Source organism: Thamnophis elegans, chromosome 13 (assembly GCF_009769535.1).
Source record: "Thamnophis elegans isolate rThaEle1 chromosome 13, rThaEle1.pri, whole genome shotgun sequence".
In the NCBI taxonomy this organism is placed as follows: domain Eukaryota; kingdom Metazoa; phylum Chordata; class Lepidosauria; order Squamata; family Colubridae; genus Thamnophis; species Thamnophis elegans.
Window position 1 is genome coordinate 35,269,003 of NC_045553.1, and position 14,249 is coordinate 35,283,251.

Genomic DNA, 14,249 nt, shown 5'->3' on the forward strand with positions numbered 1-14,249 from the left:
TACATTTTACTTTCCCATTCTATGTCTCCTGTTTTGTTTTGTTTTTCCTTCCGCCAAAGGTGTCGCTGTTCTTTGGATTTTTTTTTTCCTTTCTGTCTTTATGGTGTTTCTGTTTCTTTTTCTACTCTTTCACATTCTCCCTAGTTAAAAGCACTGATAATGAGCTTGTAAAAAGTCACCTGAATTCAGGATCTGCCCCTGAACTTCCTTCCAGCCTGCAGACATCTGTCATCTCATCTGCTGCTGCTGCAATCACGGCTGCTTGTAAGTTGCAAGGCCCCAATGTTGGCTTATCTGTTATTTATCTATTATAGGGCTGCCCGACTTAAGCAACTCTTGGCAGCTTACAATAAGATGGTCCCCAGTTCCACCTTCCATTGAAGAGTCCTAATTATAAGCCTTAAGCCATGGGTTTCGTTCAGCTATGGCCACAAGCCTGGTTTCCTGTTGTCTGAATGGACCTATTTGAACCTTTAATTCTTCCTCTTTGATGTGCCAAAGTTTGACAACATCCACTCTGGATGGACCTTCATATTTGAGCTGGGGCTAAATTGAGTAATGATTTTGCCAATTAATCTTCAGTTCTGGCTGGTCCTCAAATCATGGCTCCAGCAAATCATGGTTTCCTGAATTCAGCTTCACGTTGCCTGTAAATTATTTTAACCAAAAAAAGTAGAAGCTGGGCCCCCTAATCTTGCTTGCAAACTTGGTAGAAATCCAAATCCCTAGGCCTCTTATAGGCTCAGCTATATAGAAGAATGATTTAAAAAAAAAAAAAAAAGACATCCGCAATGCGGGAATAAGTATGGTAGTAGCTGAACTTAGACAAAGTTCTTTCATCTTAGCCCTTATTCATATCCATGTAACTTTAAGTCATTTGCTTCAGTGATGCTAGAAGAAATTTGATTTAGAAAGCCATAACTAAGTAGATAAAACACACTTGGTGAATTGGTTAAAGGATTCTTTGCATCTTTGAGTCATCTTTTCAGATTTTTTTTTCTACCTCACTGTTACTTTTCGTTGTCCTTCCTTTATCTTCTCTTTTTCCTCCCCTCTCTCCCTCCCTCCCTGCCTTTCTCATTTGTCCTGTCTCAGCCTCCAAGCTCTCTGATGTATTAGGCCTGGTGAAAAAGGGATCAGGTACTACCCCTGTGGCTGAAGACCCAACAAATTCTTCACCCTGCATATTACCAGCTATTGCAAGCCCTCTCCCTCCCCAGTGTAAGTAGTGTGTGAGTGCTAGGATGTGCAGAATTCAACAGCTGCGTAGCTGAAAAGAGTGTTGCTAGAAAGCATTTGTGGCTTGTTATTAAACCAGGTTTAATTACATCTTACATCGCTTTAATGAAATATAATGAATGCGTTCTTGGCTTGGATTTCATTAGCAAAGATTGTATGATTCATTTGAAAGTCCTGCAAAGTAATAATGTCAAATTATACTAAATCAAAAGGTCTACAGTATGGTTAGCTTTTTTTAACCTCAGCAGGAAAACAACTATCAATGCAACAAATTAAAATAATTAGTCCCGAATATGAAAAATTCTTGTAGTTGTAGAGAGGGAATAAGAAATAATTCATAACAACAACAGGCTGAAGTTCTAGATTTCTACAAAGATGGAGAATTGTAGAGCATATCCCAAACATATATAAAACATACAATGAATGGTTGCAAGAATTGGGTATGTTTAGTCTAATGAAAAGTAGGACTAAGGCTGACTTGATAGCAGTCTTCCAGTATTTGAAGGGATGCCACAGATAGGATGGGACCAACCTATTCTCCAAAGTACCTGAGTTCCGAATAAGAAACAATGGGTGGAAACACATCAAAGAGAGGTCCCACCTAGAACCTGTTTGAGCAGGGGGTGGACCTCCAAGGTCTGTTATACTGTTATTGCTCTTGTCCTAATGGGTTTCTCTAATATTTTTCAACTCAGCATTTTAGAAATTTTCTTGCCTTCCCTACTCCTATTTTTTTTAAGTCCCAGCTGCCTAGTTCTCTGAAGTACGAGGTGAAATAAAGTTCTCTGAAGCAGAAAAACCAAATATTTCTAACACTTTGCCCTTCTCACCTTCTGTTGTTGCAAGTCCCATTCCTCTCCAGTGTAAGTAGATTTCTGAGAACAGCCGAGTAGGAACTGCTCTATAGAACTAGCTTTTCTTGCTTTTTATGGGGGAACATCCCTTCAATGTTGGACTACTCAATCAGTAAAATGCACTGAAAGGAATGATGTATTGGCTTGACATAAATCTTTGTGCACATGCTAGGAACCTCATCAGATTTTGTTCCATGTTTATTATGCAACTCATGTAATTCTTGGGGCAAAAAAGTCTTCCACTCAGAATTCAGGACTGCACATAGATGCTAATTCACAAAAGCAACAAATGCAATCATTTTTGCGGGCCAAATGAACAGAAGACTTGTGTGCCCCTAACTAATCAGCAATCATTTTGTACAATTTAGCCTCTGATTAATGCCTTAAACATGCAAACATATGAGGATATTGATGCAAGCCACCTCCTTAATTGTTTGAGGAATGTCCTTCCCTTCAATGGCATGGTTTCTTTAATCTGTCCTCTTGTTTTACTTTTCCCATCTCTGTGCTTTTTTATATTTTGTTTGTTTCTTCATCTTTCTCTTCCACATCTCACCCTAGCTGCTAAACAATCTGATGTCTTAGGCATGGTGAAAAGGGGTCCTGGACCCCCAGATGCTGAAGACCCAAAGCCTTCCATTACTCTGCCTAATCCATCCATGGGTATTGCTAATCCTCTTCCTCTTCAGTGTAAGTAGCAGGGGTATCTCTTGCCTCTAAAGTGGCATGTCACAAATTTGCGGAAACTCTCCACTTTCGGAATGGGGCAATTTGCCACAACTCACCATGGCCAACTCGCTGCGGAACAATTCGTATTGGAACAATTCAACAATTCAATTTAATTATTTAAAATAATGTAAAAAAAATATTTTAAATTTTTGACACTCAATTTTGTCCCTCCTTTGCCATCCTTTCTTTAATGATTATATTCCACCATTTGTTTAATTTTAGTGTAATTCTTGTTCCACGGCAATTTGTACTGTGGCAAATTGCGTGACCCGTCAAAACCGCGTTCCACAAAAGCGCGGTCGATGAAAGCGCGTATGTGACGTCATCACAGCGCGACGAAAAAGATCAAAAAATTGAAATAAAAATTAAATTACAGCAAGCCGATTCACATAAAGGTAAGGGTTAGGTTTAGGGTTAGAGTTAGGGTTAGGTTAAGGGTTAGGGTTAGGTTTAGAGCGTTAGCGTTACATTTAGCGTTAGGTTAAGGGTTAGCGTTAGGTTTTTCGTTAGGTTAAGGGTTAGGTTAAGGGTTAGGTTTAGGGTTAGGTTTAGGGTTAGGTTTGGGGGGGTTAGGGTAAGGTTTTCGCTTTATTTTTACATTTTTCGATCTTTTTCGTCGCGCTGTGATGACGTCACATACGCGCTTTCGTCGACCGCGCTTTTGTCGACCGCGGTTTTGTGGTGGAACCGGCAAATTGGCCATGGCAAGTTGTCCTATGGTCAGTTGCCATGGTGAGTTGGTTGCACCAAGTTGTCCTAGATCCTCCCGGCTTTCCACCTTCCTTTCTTCTAAATGAAGGTCTTGTGCTTAACGATGAGCTATTTCCCTCGTGCAGTTGCACAAGAAGAGATCAAGAGTTCTCTTCAACATTCTGCTGCTACAAAGAGGGATTTTTCCGGCCCTCCATTTCTGTTCTGCTTGTTGCGCCATTTGTTTTGTTTTCTCATTTTTCCCCTCCCTTCCCTTTTCTCATCTACTGCCATCGCAGCTGCCAAACTCTGTGATGTGTTAGGCATGGTGAAAAGGGGCTCTGCGCCCCCCGAAAGTGAAGAGCCAAAGACCTCCAGCCCCCTTTCTGAACCACCTTCCATTGTCATCAATCCTCTGTCTCCCTCGTGTAAGTAGTGGAATGTCCCTGGGATTTCTCTATTATGATTCCTGCAACTGACATGAGCCCTTTGTGGGTCTTTTTTTCAACATGAGAACTTGGCTTCCTGTTCTGACCCCCCTCGTTCCACACCAAAACACACTCCGAGCCAGAGATAAATTACAGCATTTAATTTACAGACAGACAGGTCCTTGGCAGCAACCCAGCACAGACTAGCTTGGGCAGCAATAAACACAGATAAGGCTTGGCAGCAATCCAGCCTGCCAAGCTCATACAAAGTTCTCCGACCTTCGATTCTGTGTTAACTTCTTTAAAGAGGGCGTGTGCACAAGTAGCCGTTTTATAGTCTGGAGAGGAGCCTAATGACCATCAGCTGAGTGCAATTGCCGCCTGTAATTGCGTAATTGTTCCTGATGCCTTGTAGCTCTTCAATGGCGTGCATCCAGGAAAAACTCACTAGTGGCCTCCGGCTCACTCTCCCTTGTCTCCTCCCCCACTGGTCCAAGGCTCAGGTGCCTCCTGGTGGCCAACCAGCCTCTCTGCACCCTGCTCGGAGTCAGAACCCTGTCCAGGGTCCTCCACATCCTCCAGAGCCGACTCAAAGGGCCCCTCGCTGTCGGAGTCTGGTGGCAGCTCCAACGGCTCCTGCTGGACCACAACAGCTTCCCATGGATTTCCCCTTTAAGAGATTATTGTTGATTTTCTATGACTAGCACAATCCTGCTGAGCTTATCCCTAGTCCCTCACAAGCAGCACGACTCTAATCCTGAAAAACTCTTATTCCAGAGGTTTCCACTGAAAGCTGTGTGTAGTCTCTAGCTTCTGGAGGTTTTCAGCAAGGTCAGGTTGCTTTAGAACAAACATGATGGCAATTCAGAAACTGAAAGGAAAGGTGAGGGAAATAACACATTGATCAGGGCTGAAATGCTTCCAAAGAAGTAGAAAGCTGCCCCATTGGGGACTGTTCTCTAGCAAGAATTTGTACCTGGTAAAGTAATTTGTGCTGGAGATGCTCTAATAAATCAGGAGGAAGGGACAGGTTTCCAGCTGGTTCTCAGAATTAGTAATTTATCTTGTGAAGTAGGTCAACTTTGTTTCAGCCAGAAATCTTCCTAACTAATACAGAATCAGAGACAAGGACAATTTGTAAGTTGGGCTTCCTTGTTTATTCATTCGTGGGATGGGTAAAACATTGCAACTCTGGGAAGCATGCAATAGATGATGATGAACATCAGTTAAAACACAAACAGGCAACCAGAAACTCATATTCACATCTCTCTCCAAAAAGGAAGCTCCAATCATCCAAAGCCCGAGGGAAAAACCTCATGTTTTATTGCCTTTCTGAAGACCAACTGGGTCAGGGCTAGCCATATTTTTCAGAGAAGGGCAGAGAGAGGTCAGGTGCCACAATAACAAAAGTGATAACCAGCACCTTGAATTGCACCTGGAAGCCTATAAGAAACCAGTTTAGGTTGCGAAGAAGAGTTGTTACAGGGACATATAGTTTTTCATAAAATAAGTGCTGAGCCTGAATAAATAATTCACATATCATTTTGCGGACTCCTTTCCCCACACCATTGATCTGTTTTGATTTGTTTATTTTATGGTTACCTCCATGCCTTCTTACATCTGTCTAGCGCCAGCCTCCAAGTTGTCCGATGTCCTAAGCATGGTGAAAAGGGGCTCTGGAGCCCCCGAAGCTGAGGGGCCACAGCCTGCTGCCACCCAGTTTTTCCCATTTCCACCCATTCCTAGTCCTCTTCCTTCAGATCGTAAGTAGCGCGAGTGGTGCTGAACCAACAGCTGAGCCCTGCTTGATCTATTCAGACTTGAAAGAACATTCAGTTCTTGTTGTGACACTGTAGGTGTAAAATAACAGCCTAACGCTTACTGCCATGTGCCTTTGCCTGGATGGTTAAAGCTTCACTAGGTTACTCTAAATGCAAGCTGAGGAGGTGGGATACATGTGCATGAGAGAACCGGATTGTGCAGATTGCAGTGTATGCAGATGGCTTGTGCAAAAGTGATCTGGGCATGAAAGATGTGTTGTGCTTGTATCAAGAAGTTAAACCTAGAAGGTACTGACAAGTGTTCTACAATCAGTGGCTCTAACCATGTGTAGATGTTGAATCTCAGCTCCTTTTAATGTTGGCTGGCATTGGTGAAGAACTTACAGGTTGGATTTACAGGGCGGGGCATAACCTTTTCCTAGGGGGTCACAGCAAGATCGACAGCAGTTTACAACTTCCGCGACACCTCATTTTAAAGCCCATAAAAAACTGAATTGAATGAGCTATTAAATGTTAAATTTGCTTTAAGAATGGCTGGAAAATTCGATTCGGAAGAACAAAGGATCATTGACAGAATAAAATGCATTGCCTTTCGAGAGGCTCGCGATGCTGGAGCGACGTTTATCAATCGAAAATGGATTGCAAACAAATTGAAACGTCATCCGGATTGGGTTACTGATAATTGGAACAAAACAGCCCAAGAATGTTTCACAAAATTTGGAGAAGGGCGTCCTCTGCAACTGTCCCAAGAAAGCAAAGCCATCATTGCAACTGGCAGTCGCAAACAACGAAAAGGAAACCGAAAAGTGGCCCAAGAAATCCTTCAAATTCGTGGAAAACGAGTTGATCAAAGGACAATCGGCCGATATCGAGAACGAGAAGGTTTGAAGCCATTCCACGTCATTTGCAAACCATTGAAAACTCAAACACACGTTCAAGATCGGCTTTGGTTGTGCAATTGGTTGTCTGAATGGACCGAGGAAGATTTTCTTCATTTGGCGCCATCTGACGAATTCTTCGTTTATGCCATTCGAAAACCGAATTTCCAGAACGATCGAATTTGGGCTAAAGACGTCGACGACATCGCCAAACATGAACGATATCGACAAATCGTTCGCAATCCGACTTGCATCGGGATTTTCGTCATTTTCACAGCCAAGAAACTGCATTGGGTTTTGAAGGATAAAGGGGAATCCTGGGATGGCAGTTATTTCCGTGAGAAAATTTTATTGGAGAATGTCATTCCATTTCTCAGTGATCCAGACAATGTCTTGGTGGTTGGTGAGGCTGTCTTTCTTCATGACAAAGCTCCTTGCATGCGTGCAAATGCGACTCAGCAATTGTTAAAGGAAAACAATGTCGAATTTTGGGGCAATGACGTCTGGCCGGGAAATTCGCCAGATCTCAATCCGGCAGAGAACATTGGGGCCATAATTAAGGATGAAGTGGAAGCTCTGATGATTCAGGAGCAAGGTCAAAATCGATATTCGGTTGAAACTTTGAGAATGAATTTGGAAACTGTGTTGAAAAATCTGGAAAATCGAACGGAACTGTTTGAAGATTTGTTGTGTTCTTATCCACCTCGTTTGAATGCTGTTCGAAGGGCTAATGGTGGTCATACTGACTATTAAATCGTGTCAATAAACTCAGTTTTTGATGGGCTTTCGAATGGTGTATGAATTATTTGTGTTGTTATTACAAGTGTTGCTGTGACCCCCTAGATAAAGGTTATGCCCCGCCCTGTACTTGGAAGGGCGGATATTGGCCAAAAGCTTCTGAAGAATCTGTGTTCCATGTTTCCATAATATGTGCAAATGTTTTCTCTGCCTTTGGCGTAGCACCAGGTCAATTCCTGTGCCTTTATTCAGTATGTTTAATCCATTCTATTCTCTTTGTCCTTTGGAAAAGCAGAATTCTATTTTTTCCCCAATCAACATCCCTGAAGACATATTGCTTATACTGTAGCCATGGCCTTATTTTTTTGCAACTCATACAACTTCACCTTAGGCAAATTTGGGGATGGAGAGAGGAGATCCAAGATGGCCCCAGTGCAGCAGGTGCTGATATTATAATTCATAATCTACCTTTCCTCCAAAGCTCAAGGCAACTTCATGGGGAGGTAGGTTGGGCTAAAATACAATGACTGGCCCAGCAGGACCGTGACCTGTCAAAACCGCGCTCGACTAAGCCGCGCCCGATTAAACCGCGTCGCTGACGTCATCAACAGGGCGACAACAGTCAGCGCAGAGAAAGAAGGGCGCTTTAAATAGCGCTTTGAAAGCAAGCTGATTCAACTTAAGGTAAGGGTTAGGTTTAGGGTTAGGTTAAGGGTTAGGTTAAGGGTTAGGGTCAGGTTAAGTGTTAGGGTTAGGTTTAGGGTTAGGTTAAGTGTTAGGATTAGGTTTAGGGTTAGGTTAAGGGTTAGGTTTAGGGTTAGGTTTAGGATTAGGTTTAGGGGGGTTAGGTTTAGGTGTTAATTTTAGGTTTAGCGTTTACAGCGTGCTTCTGTCTCCGCGCTGTTGTCGCCCTGTTGATGACATCAGCTACGCGGTTTCGTCGAGTGCGGTTTCGTCGAGCGCGGTTTTGTGGTGGAACCCAGCAGGACTGGCTGGGGAATTCTGAAAGTTGAAGTCCACAGGTCTTAAAGGTACCGAGATTGGACACCTCTACTTTTGAGGTTGACATGACCCTGAATATCCATAGTCCTAATCCCAAACATTAATCATCATCAGATCCCTTTGGCTGTTTTAATTTTTCAGATGGATTGGGCCAATAGATTACATTGCCTGTGATTACTTTCAAGGGTTAATGTGTTAATATGTTCTATAATAGTACATTAAACATTTTATACTCTTGTTGATATATAGTGGGATCTTGCTCATTTTTATTCAGAGGCAAGTCCTGTTGAAGTCAGTGGTCTTATTTTCTAGTGTGTAAGATGGAAGCCTTAGCGGCTATCAGTTGTGTTAAGCTTATGCTATGTTAATAATGCATTTATTTGACTGACTACTTGACAAATAACACATTGATTTGGCTTGAGCTTTTCAAACAACGTAGAGTGTACCATCTTTCTGATTATTGTAGCATTCCCTTACCCAAGCACCAGATGTAGGGTTCATTATCCCTGTGTTTCTCATGCAACTCCTGCCCTTGTATTCCAATATTTTTCAGACCACAATTATAAATATTCATTGGAGTTTCTAAGTGGCCTTGATTTAAGTGTGCACTGGTTGCTTAGTATTTCAACTAAGTGATTTCAAAGTAGCACCAATTTTGCCCACCTTCACTTTTAAATTACATGGATACAGACATTTATCTGCAAATACAAGGTTTTCTGTTACTGTCCCAAATAAGTGTACTATAGATCTCAGCTTAAGTATACAGTATTTTACATAAATCTGCTATCAGATGGAAGAAATCTTAGCTGTTTAATCAGTTAATTCAGGGGTGTCAAACTCGATTTCATTGAGGGCCGCATCAGGGTTGTGTTTAACCTTGGGGGGCTGGGGTGGGCGTGGCCCGGATGGGGGTGGCCAGCTTGATGTCACTTGTCTCAGGGGCGCCTATGGCGGCCCAAGTGCTCTGCCCAGTGAAAACGGGCTCCCGAGCTCCATTTTCACTGGCAGAGGGTTGCAGGAAGCCATCCCAGCCGAAAACAGAGATTGGGAACCTGTTTTCTCTGGAGAGGCACCACGGGCTAATCCTTCACTCTTTCCAGGGCAGCCCCACGGGCCGGATCTAAGCAACCTGTGGGCCAGTTCTGTCCCCCAGGCCTTGAGTTTGACACCTCTGAGTTAGCAGTAGCAATAGCAATAGCAGTTAGACTTATATACCGCTTCATAGGGCTTTCAGCCCTCTCTAAGCAGTTTACAGAGTCAGCATATTGCCCCCACAGTCTGGGTCCTCATTTCACCCATCTCGGAAGGATGGAAGGCTGAGTTAACCTTGAGCCAGTGAGATTAGAACCACTGAACTGCAGATAACAGTCAGCTGTAGTGGCCTTCAGTACTGCACCCTAACCACTGCGCCACCTCGGCTCTATAATAATTGATTCAATACGTGTACATCAAAACTATTAGATATTACCATCTGCAGTTTGTATAATTTTGTTAGACAAATAATGATGTCCAATTAATTGATGATTGGAAAATAATTAATCAAAGATAACTGTCTACCTTATGCATGATTATCTAGCAATTATAAATATGCATGCTTGCTCTCGCCTATCAACCCCACGAAGTAGACCAACCATAAAAATCAACTCTAGAGGAAGATTAGAATTCTGTTGAAATAGGCTACAGCAACACAATCTTGCAAGCTTGTGCTTCTCCTCGCTTCCCTTTTTATACCCCAGTGATTGAGGGAAGGGCCAACTTGAGTTTCTTCTTAATACAGGTAGTCCTTGACTTACAAGAGTTCATTTAGTGACAGTTCAAAATTATAGTGGCACTGAAAATGCATGTGACCTATGACCATTTTTGACACTTCCAATCATTGCAGCATCCTTAATGTCATGTGATCAGATTTCCAATGCTTGGCAACTGGCATGCATTTATGACGGTTGCAGTGCCCCAGGATCATGTGATCACCTTTTGCAACCTTCTGATAAGTAGAGTCAATAGGGAAGCCAAATTCACTGAACAACCGTGTTTAATTTAACAACTGAGAGCTGAGGTGGCGCAGTGGTTAAAGGCAGCACTGCAGGCTAATTCAGCTGACTGCAGTTCTGCAGTTTGGCTGTTCAAATCTCACCGGCTCAAGGTTGACTCAGCCTTCCATCCTTCCGAGGTGGGTAAAATGAGGACCCGGATTGTTGGGGGCAATATGCTGACTCTGTAAACAGCTTAGAGAGGGCTGAAAGCCCTATGAAGCGGTATATAAGTCTAACTGCTATTGCTATTGCTAACTGCAGTGATTCACTTAACAACTATGGCAAGAAAGTCATAAAATGGGGCAAAACTCATTTAATAACTATCTCACTTAACAACAGAAATGCTGGGCTCAGTTGTGGTCGTAAGTCAAGGACTACCTGTACTATCTTCCTTCTCAGGACCGAAGAAATGCTTTTGTCATTTTTGCATATAGCATCTGACTACGTGATACATGGATGCTTTCCTGGCTTTCTACATCTCCCAATTAAGTCCAGGGAACCTCAGGCAGGAAGTTGTCATGTCAGTTTTAATTAGGGCATGCAAATTCTGTTTCATTTGAAAGCCTTTGGATCCTGAGTGGCTGCAAAACTCCCTTATTCAAGCACCAAATGGAGATTTCAAGTGAAAACAAGATCCTGGAAGTTACTGGAGGTAGAGAAAATAAATGCCATTTTCTTGATCCTCCAAAAATCTTCTAGTCTGGCATCCAACTACCGCAACTTCCAAAAATCCTGAAAAAACAAACATCATCAACAACAAAAAAAACAAACCCATGAACTTGTTTATGAGTAGTTCAGGAACTCCAAGTTCAGTATTTTTAGAAAATGCAGACTTTTAGACTCGATCACCCAAACATTTAGGCCTTCACAGAAATGGGCCAGAAAGGACTATTGGTAATTTTTTTGTGTTGCTCCATCAAAGGTTGATATAGGTGCTTAATTTGCACTGAGCAGCAACTGCCAAGGAAATGGAAAAGAAGTTTCTTTTTCCTGTTGGAATTTTGAGTCACAAGGTTTGGGACTCAAGGTTCTCTTTGCCCTGAACTGTCCTTCTCTGGCTCAAAAGCTGGGAGTCCTTGACACTGGTGTACATTTACAAAAGATGCATGACAGCTTGGCATGTTTGCAGCTGGAGGGAGACTCTGGCACAGCTGAGTTGAGACTCCCACAATGGTGCCACAGCATAGAGAATGCTACCCTTTCAAAGAGGAAATAGGCATGACCAACAGGGCCACAGGTAAGAACTGGCCTTAGTCTGAAGATTAAAGCAAAGGCAATTTTCCTCCTTTTGTCAGCAACCAGAAGCGTCCTTAGGAAGCACCATTGCATGGGTTAAGGGTGATCACTGGCATTTGCAAAGTGTAATGCATATACTGAGCACGGCTGAATGTGAATCCATTATCAGTTGATGTGCATTTTCAAAGCTTGTTAATCTGGATGGTTTAAAGTGCTCTCATTTCTCTCCATGTGTTGGCTTGGAATAAATCCTGTTTGTGTGGAGCTGACTTCCAAATGCATGTGCATTGGATTTCAGTCTCTAACCTCAGTTCGTTCTCTCCCTCCCCTCCCTCCCTCCCTCCCTCCCTCCCTCTCTCTCTCTCTCTCTCTCTCTCTCTCCCTCTTTAATGTGGAATGATCTCTGTGCAAAATGGGACAAACCAGGAATGAGTATTCACTTAATGAAAAAAATGATAACCTTCCTTGAGTAGGCCAACTGTGAAAACAAAAGAAGCCTTGGAAATTTGCTAAAGTAAATAGATGTAAAATAGAAGTAAAAAGAGAAAAATTTGCCCTTTGTGAAGCAGCAGCCGGAGAAGAAATAGTTAGGGCATTCACAGATGACTGTGGACTAATCCGTGACCCGTCAAAACCGCGGTCCACAAAAGCGCGCTCGATGAAAGCGCGTACGTGACGTCATCACAGCGCGACGAAAAAAATTAAAAATTGAAATAAAAAGAAAATTAAAGCAAGCCGATTCACATAAAGGTAAGGGTTAGGTTTAGGTTTAGGGTTAGGGTTAGGTTAAGGGTTAGGGTTAAGTTTAGAGCATTAGGGTTACGTTTAGCGTTAGGTTAAGGGTTAGGTTTAGGGTTAGGTTAAGGTTTAGGGTTAGGGTTAGGGTTAGGTTTGGGGGGGTTAGGGTAAGGTTTTCGCTTTAATTTTACATTTACCGATCACAGCGCGATGTTTTCGTCGCACTGTGATGACGTCACGTACGCGCTTTCGTCGAGCGCGCTTTTGTCTACCGCGGTTTTGTTGTGGAACCGACTAATCTGTCATATCATTTAGGATTGAGCAATATTTGGGGACAATTCTTTGCAGAGTGGGATTTATTGCTCCATGAAGCTTTTAGCTGTGGCTCAGATAAGGCTAAGGAAAAGAGTTACTGTTTCCCCCTTGCCTTTTTTATCCATTTAATTTATCCCAGGAGTCATCCACATGTGGTAATTTGTAAGGCAAAATCTATCAATTCTTGATTTCACTGGCTCCATCTCAATCGTATTACAGTCCTGATAATGTATCAGAAATCAGTCCACGTTTGTTCAAGATACAATTATTTGGGGGTAATCTCCTGTCTTCTGAGTGAGTTTTCCCGTAGTATAAGCACGTACAATTTGTTCTCTTAGCCTTGCATTCTTCTTAACAGCAAGAATGCTACCTCAGTAACAATTGGATATTTAAAACTCGAGAGCATCCAGAAAATTGGTGGAATCAGCTGGTGATAAAACACTGCCTGTCTGTCGCTCATTTGCACAGCAAATCTCTTTGTTCATAGGCTTAGTTAATTTGGGAAAGGAAAGTTAGCATCTCCATGCAGAAATGGATGGAGTTGTAGCCACTGATTCACTTAACAACCACCGTAAGTATTGTCATATAATTGGGTCTGACTTACAACTGCAATGTATTACGGTGGACATTCCAGTCCCAATTGTCATAAGTCAAGGACTATACCTGTAATACATATCACTGAGACCCACAATTGCGTCTCTTATTGGACATGGTTCATTAGAAGTACTGACTTACAAGACATTTTTAGATTACTTAACATCTCCTTATGGCTTATGGCTCTGTTAAGAGTTAAGATCTAGAGAAGAAGGGAATTTATTTTCAAGGTAGAGTTGGTTACTTGCTAACCAACCATGAAACGGGTTTCAGTCCATGTGAAGACAGAAGTCTAAAAACTGCTTAGCCTCCTAGGCGAGGCCGGTAACATTGTTATCTCTGCCACTAGAGTGTGTTTCATTATTCATAGCACTTGCTTTAATTGAGTCACTTGAGTCATTGTAATTCCTGCATCTCCCTGTGTGTGCTGGTTTCAGAGATATGTGGAGATTCAACCCACATTGTAGGAGGACAATAGATTTCTCTGTGGAAAAAGGAATGCCTTGGTCTTTGAGGCAAGGGTGGAATCTTATAATGTGATGGAAGCTGACAACAGGTTATTGTTCCCTAAGTTGTATGATTGCAGTTAAATCAGTTCTGCTCCAGTTCATAAGGTTAGGATTTACTTCTTTTCTATGATGGAAAGCTAGTTTAGGATGTACATACAGTATATGGTGAATAATCTGTGCACCTGATTTTTGAGGGAGTCTGTGTGTTTTAGACACACGATTAGTCTTTTCCACATTCTTTTAGGGTGGCATCAAATTCTGAAGGACCATATCCATACTACTACTAATGTTAACCCATCTTTCCTCCAAGAAGTTCATCCTATGCTACCTTAGTTTAACTCTCGTAATGATTTTGTGCAGTTTCCAAACAATTGGTCCACTGTTTCTTAAAGAGTTTGAGGTCAACCAGAGTTTTGAATTGAGTTCTCCCTGGTTTAACTCCATCACTATCGTTGGTTAGGATCAGGATTGCAGACAGTCACTAT

The 14,249-nt window shown here is 42.3% G+C and overlaps 1 protein-coding gene across 1 annotated transcript in view; it reads left to right on the plus strand.

Moving 5' to 3' along the window:
• Positions 1-14,249, plus strand: part of CAMK2B (calcium/calmodulin dependent protein kinase II beta) — a 216,963-nt gene that overhangs the window by 197,333 nt on the left and 5,381 nt on the right. Inside the window, exons 18-22 of the mRNA XM_032229280.1 lie at positions 145-264; positions 1,096-1,221; positions 2,655-2,783; positions 3,812-3,940; positions 5,575-5,703. Of these exons, the coding sequence (XP_032085171.1) occupies positions 145-264; positions 1,096-1,221; positions 2,655-2,783; positions 3,812-3,940; positions 5,575-5,703 (633 nt within the window). The remainder of the gene's footprint in view (positions 1-144; positions 265-1,095; positions 1,222-2,654; positions 2,784-3,811; positions 3,941-5,574; positions 5,704-14,249) is intronic.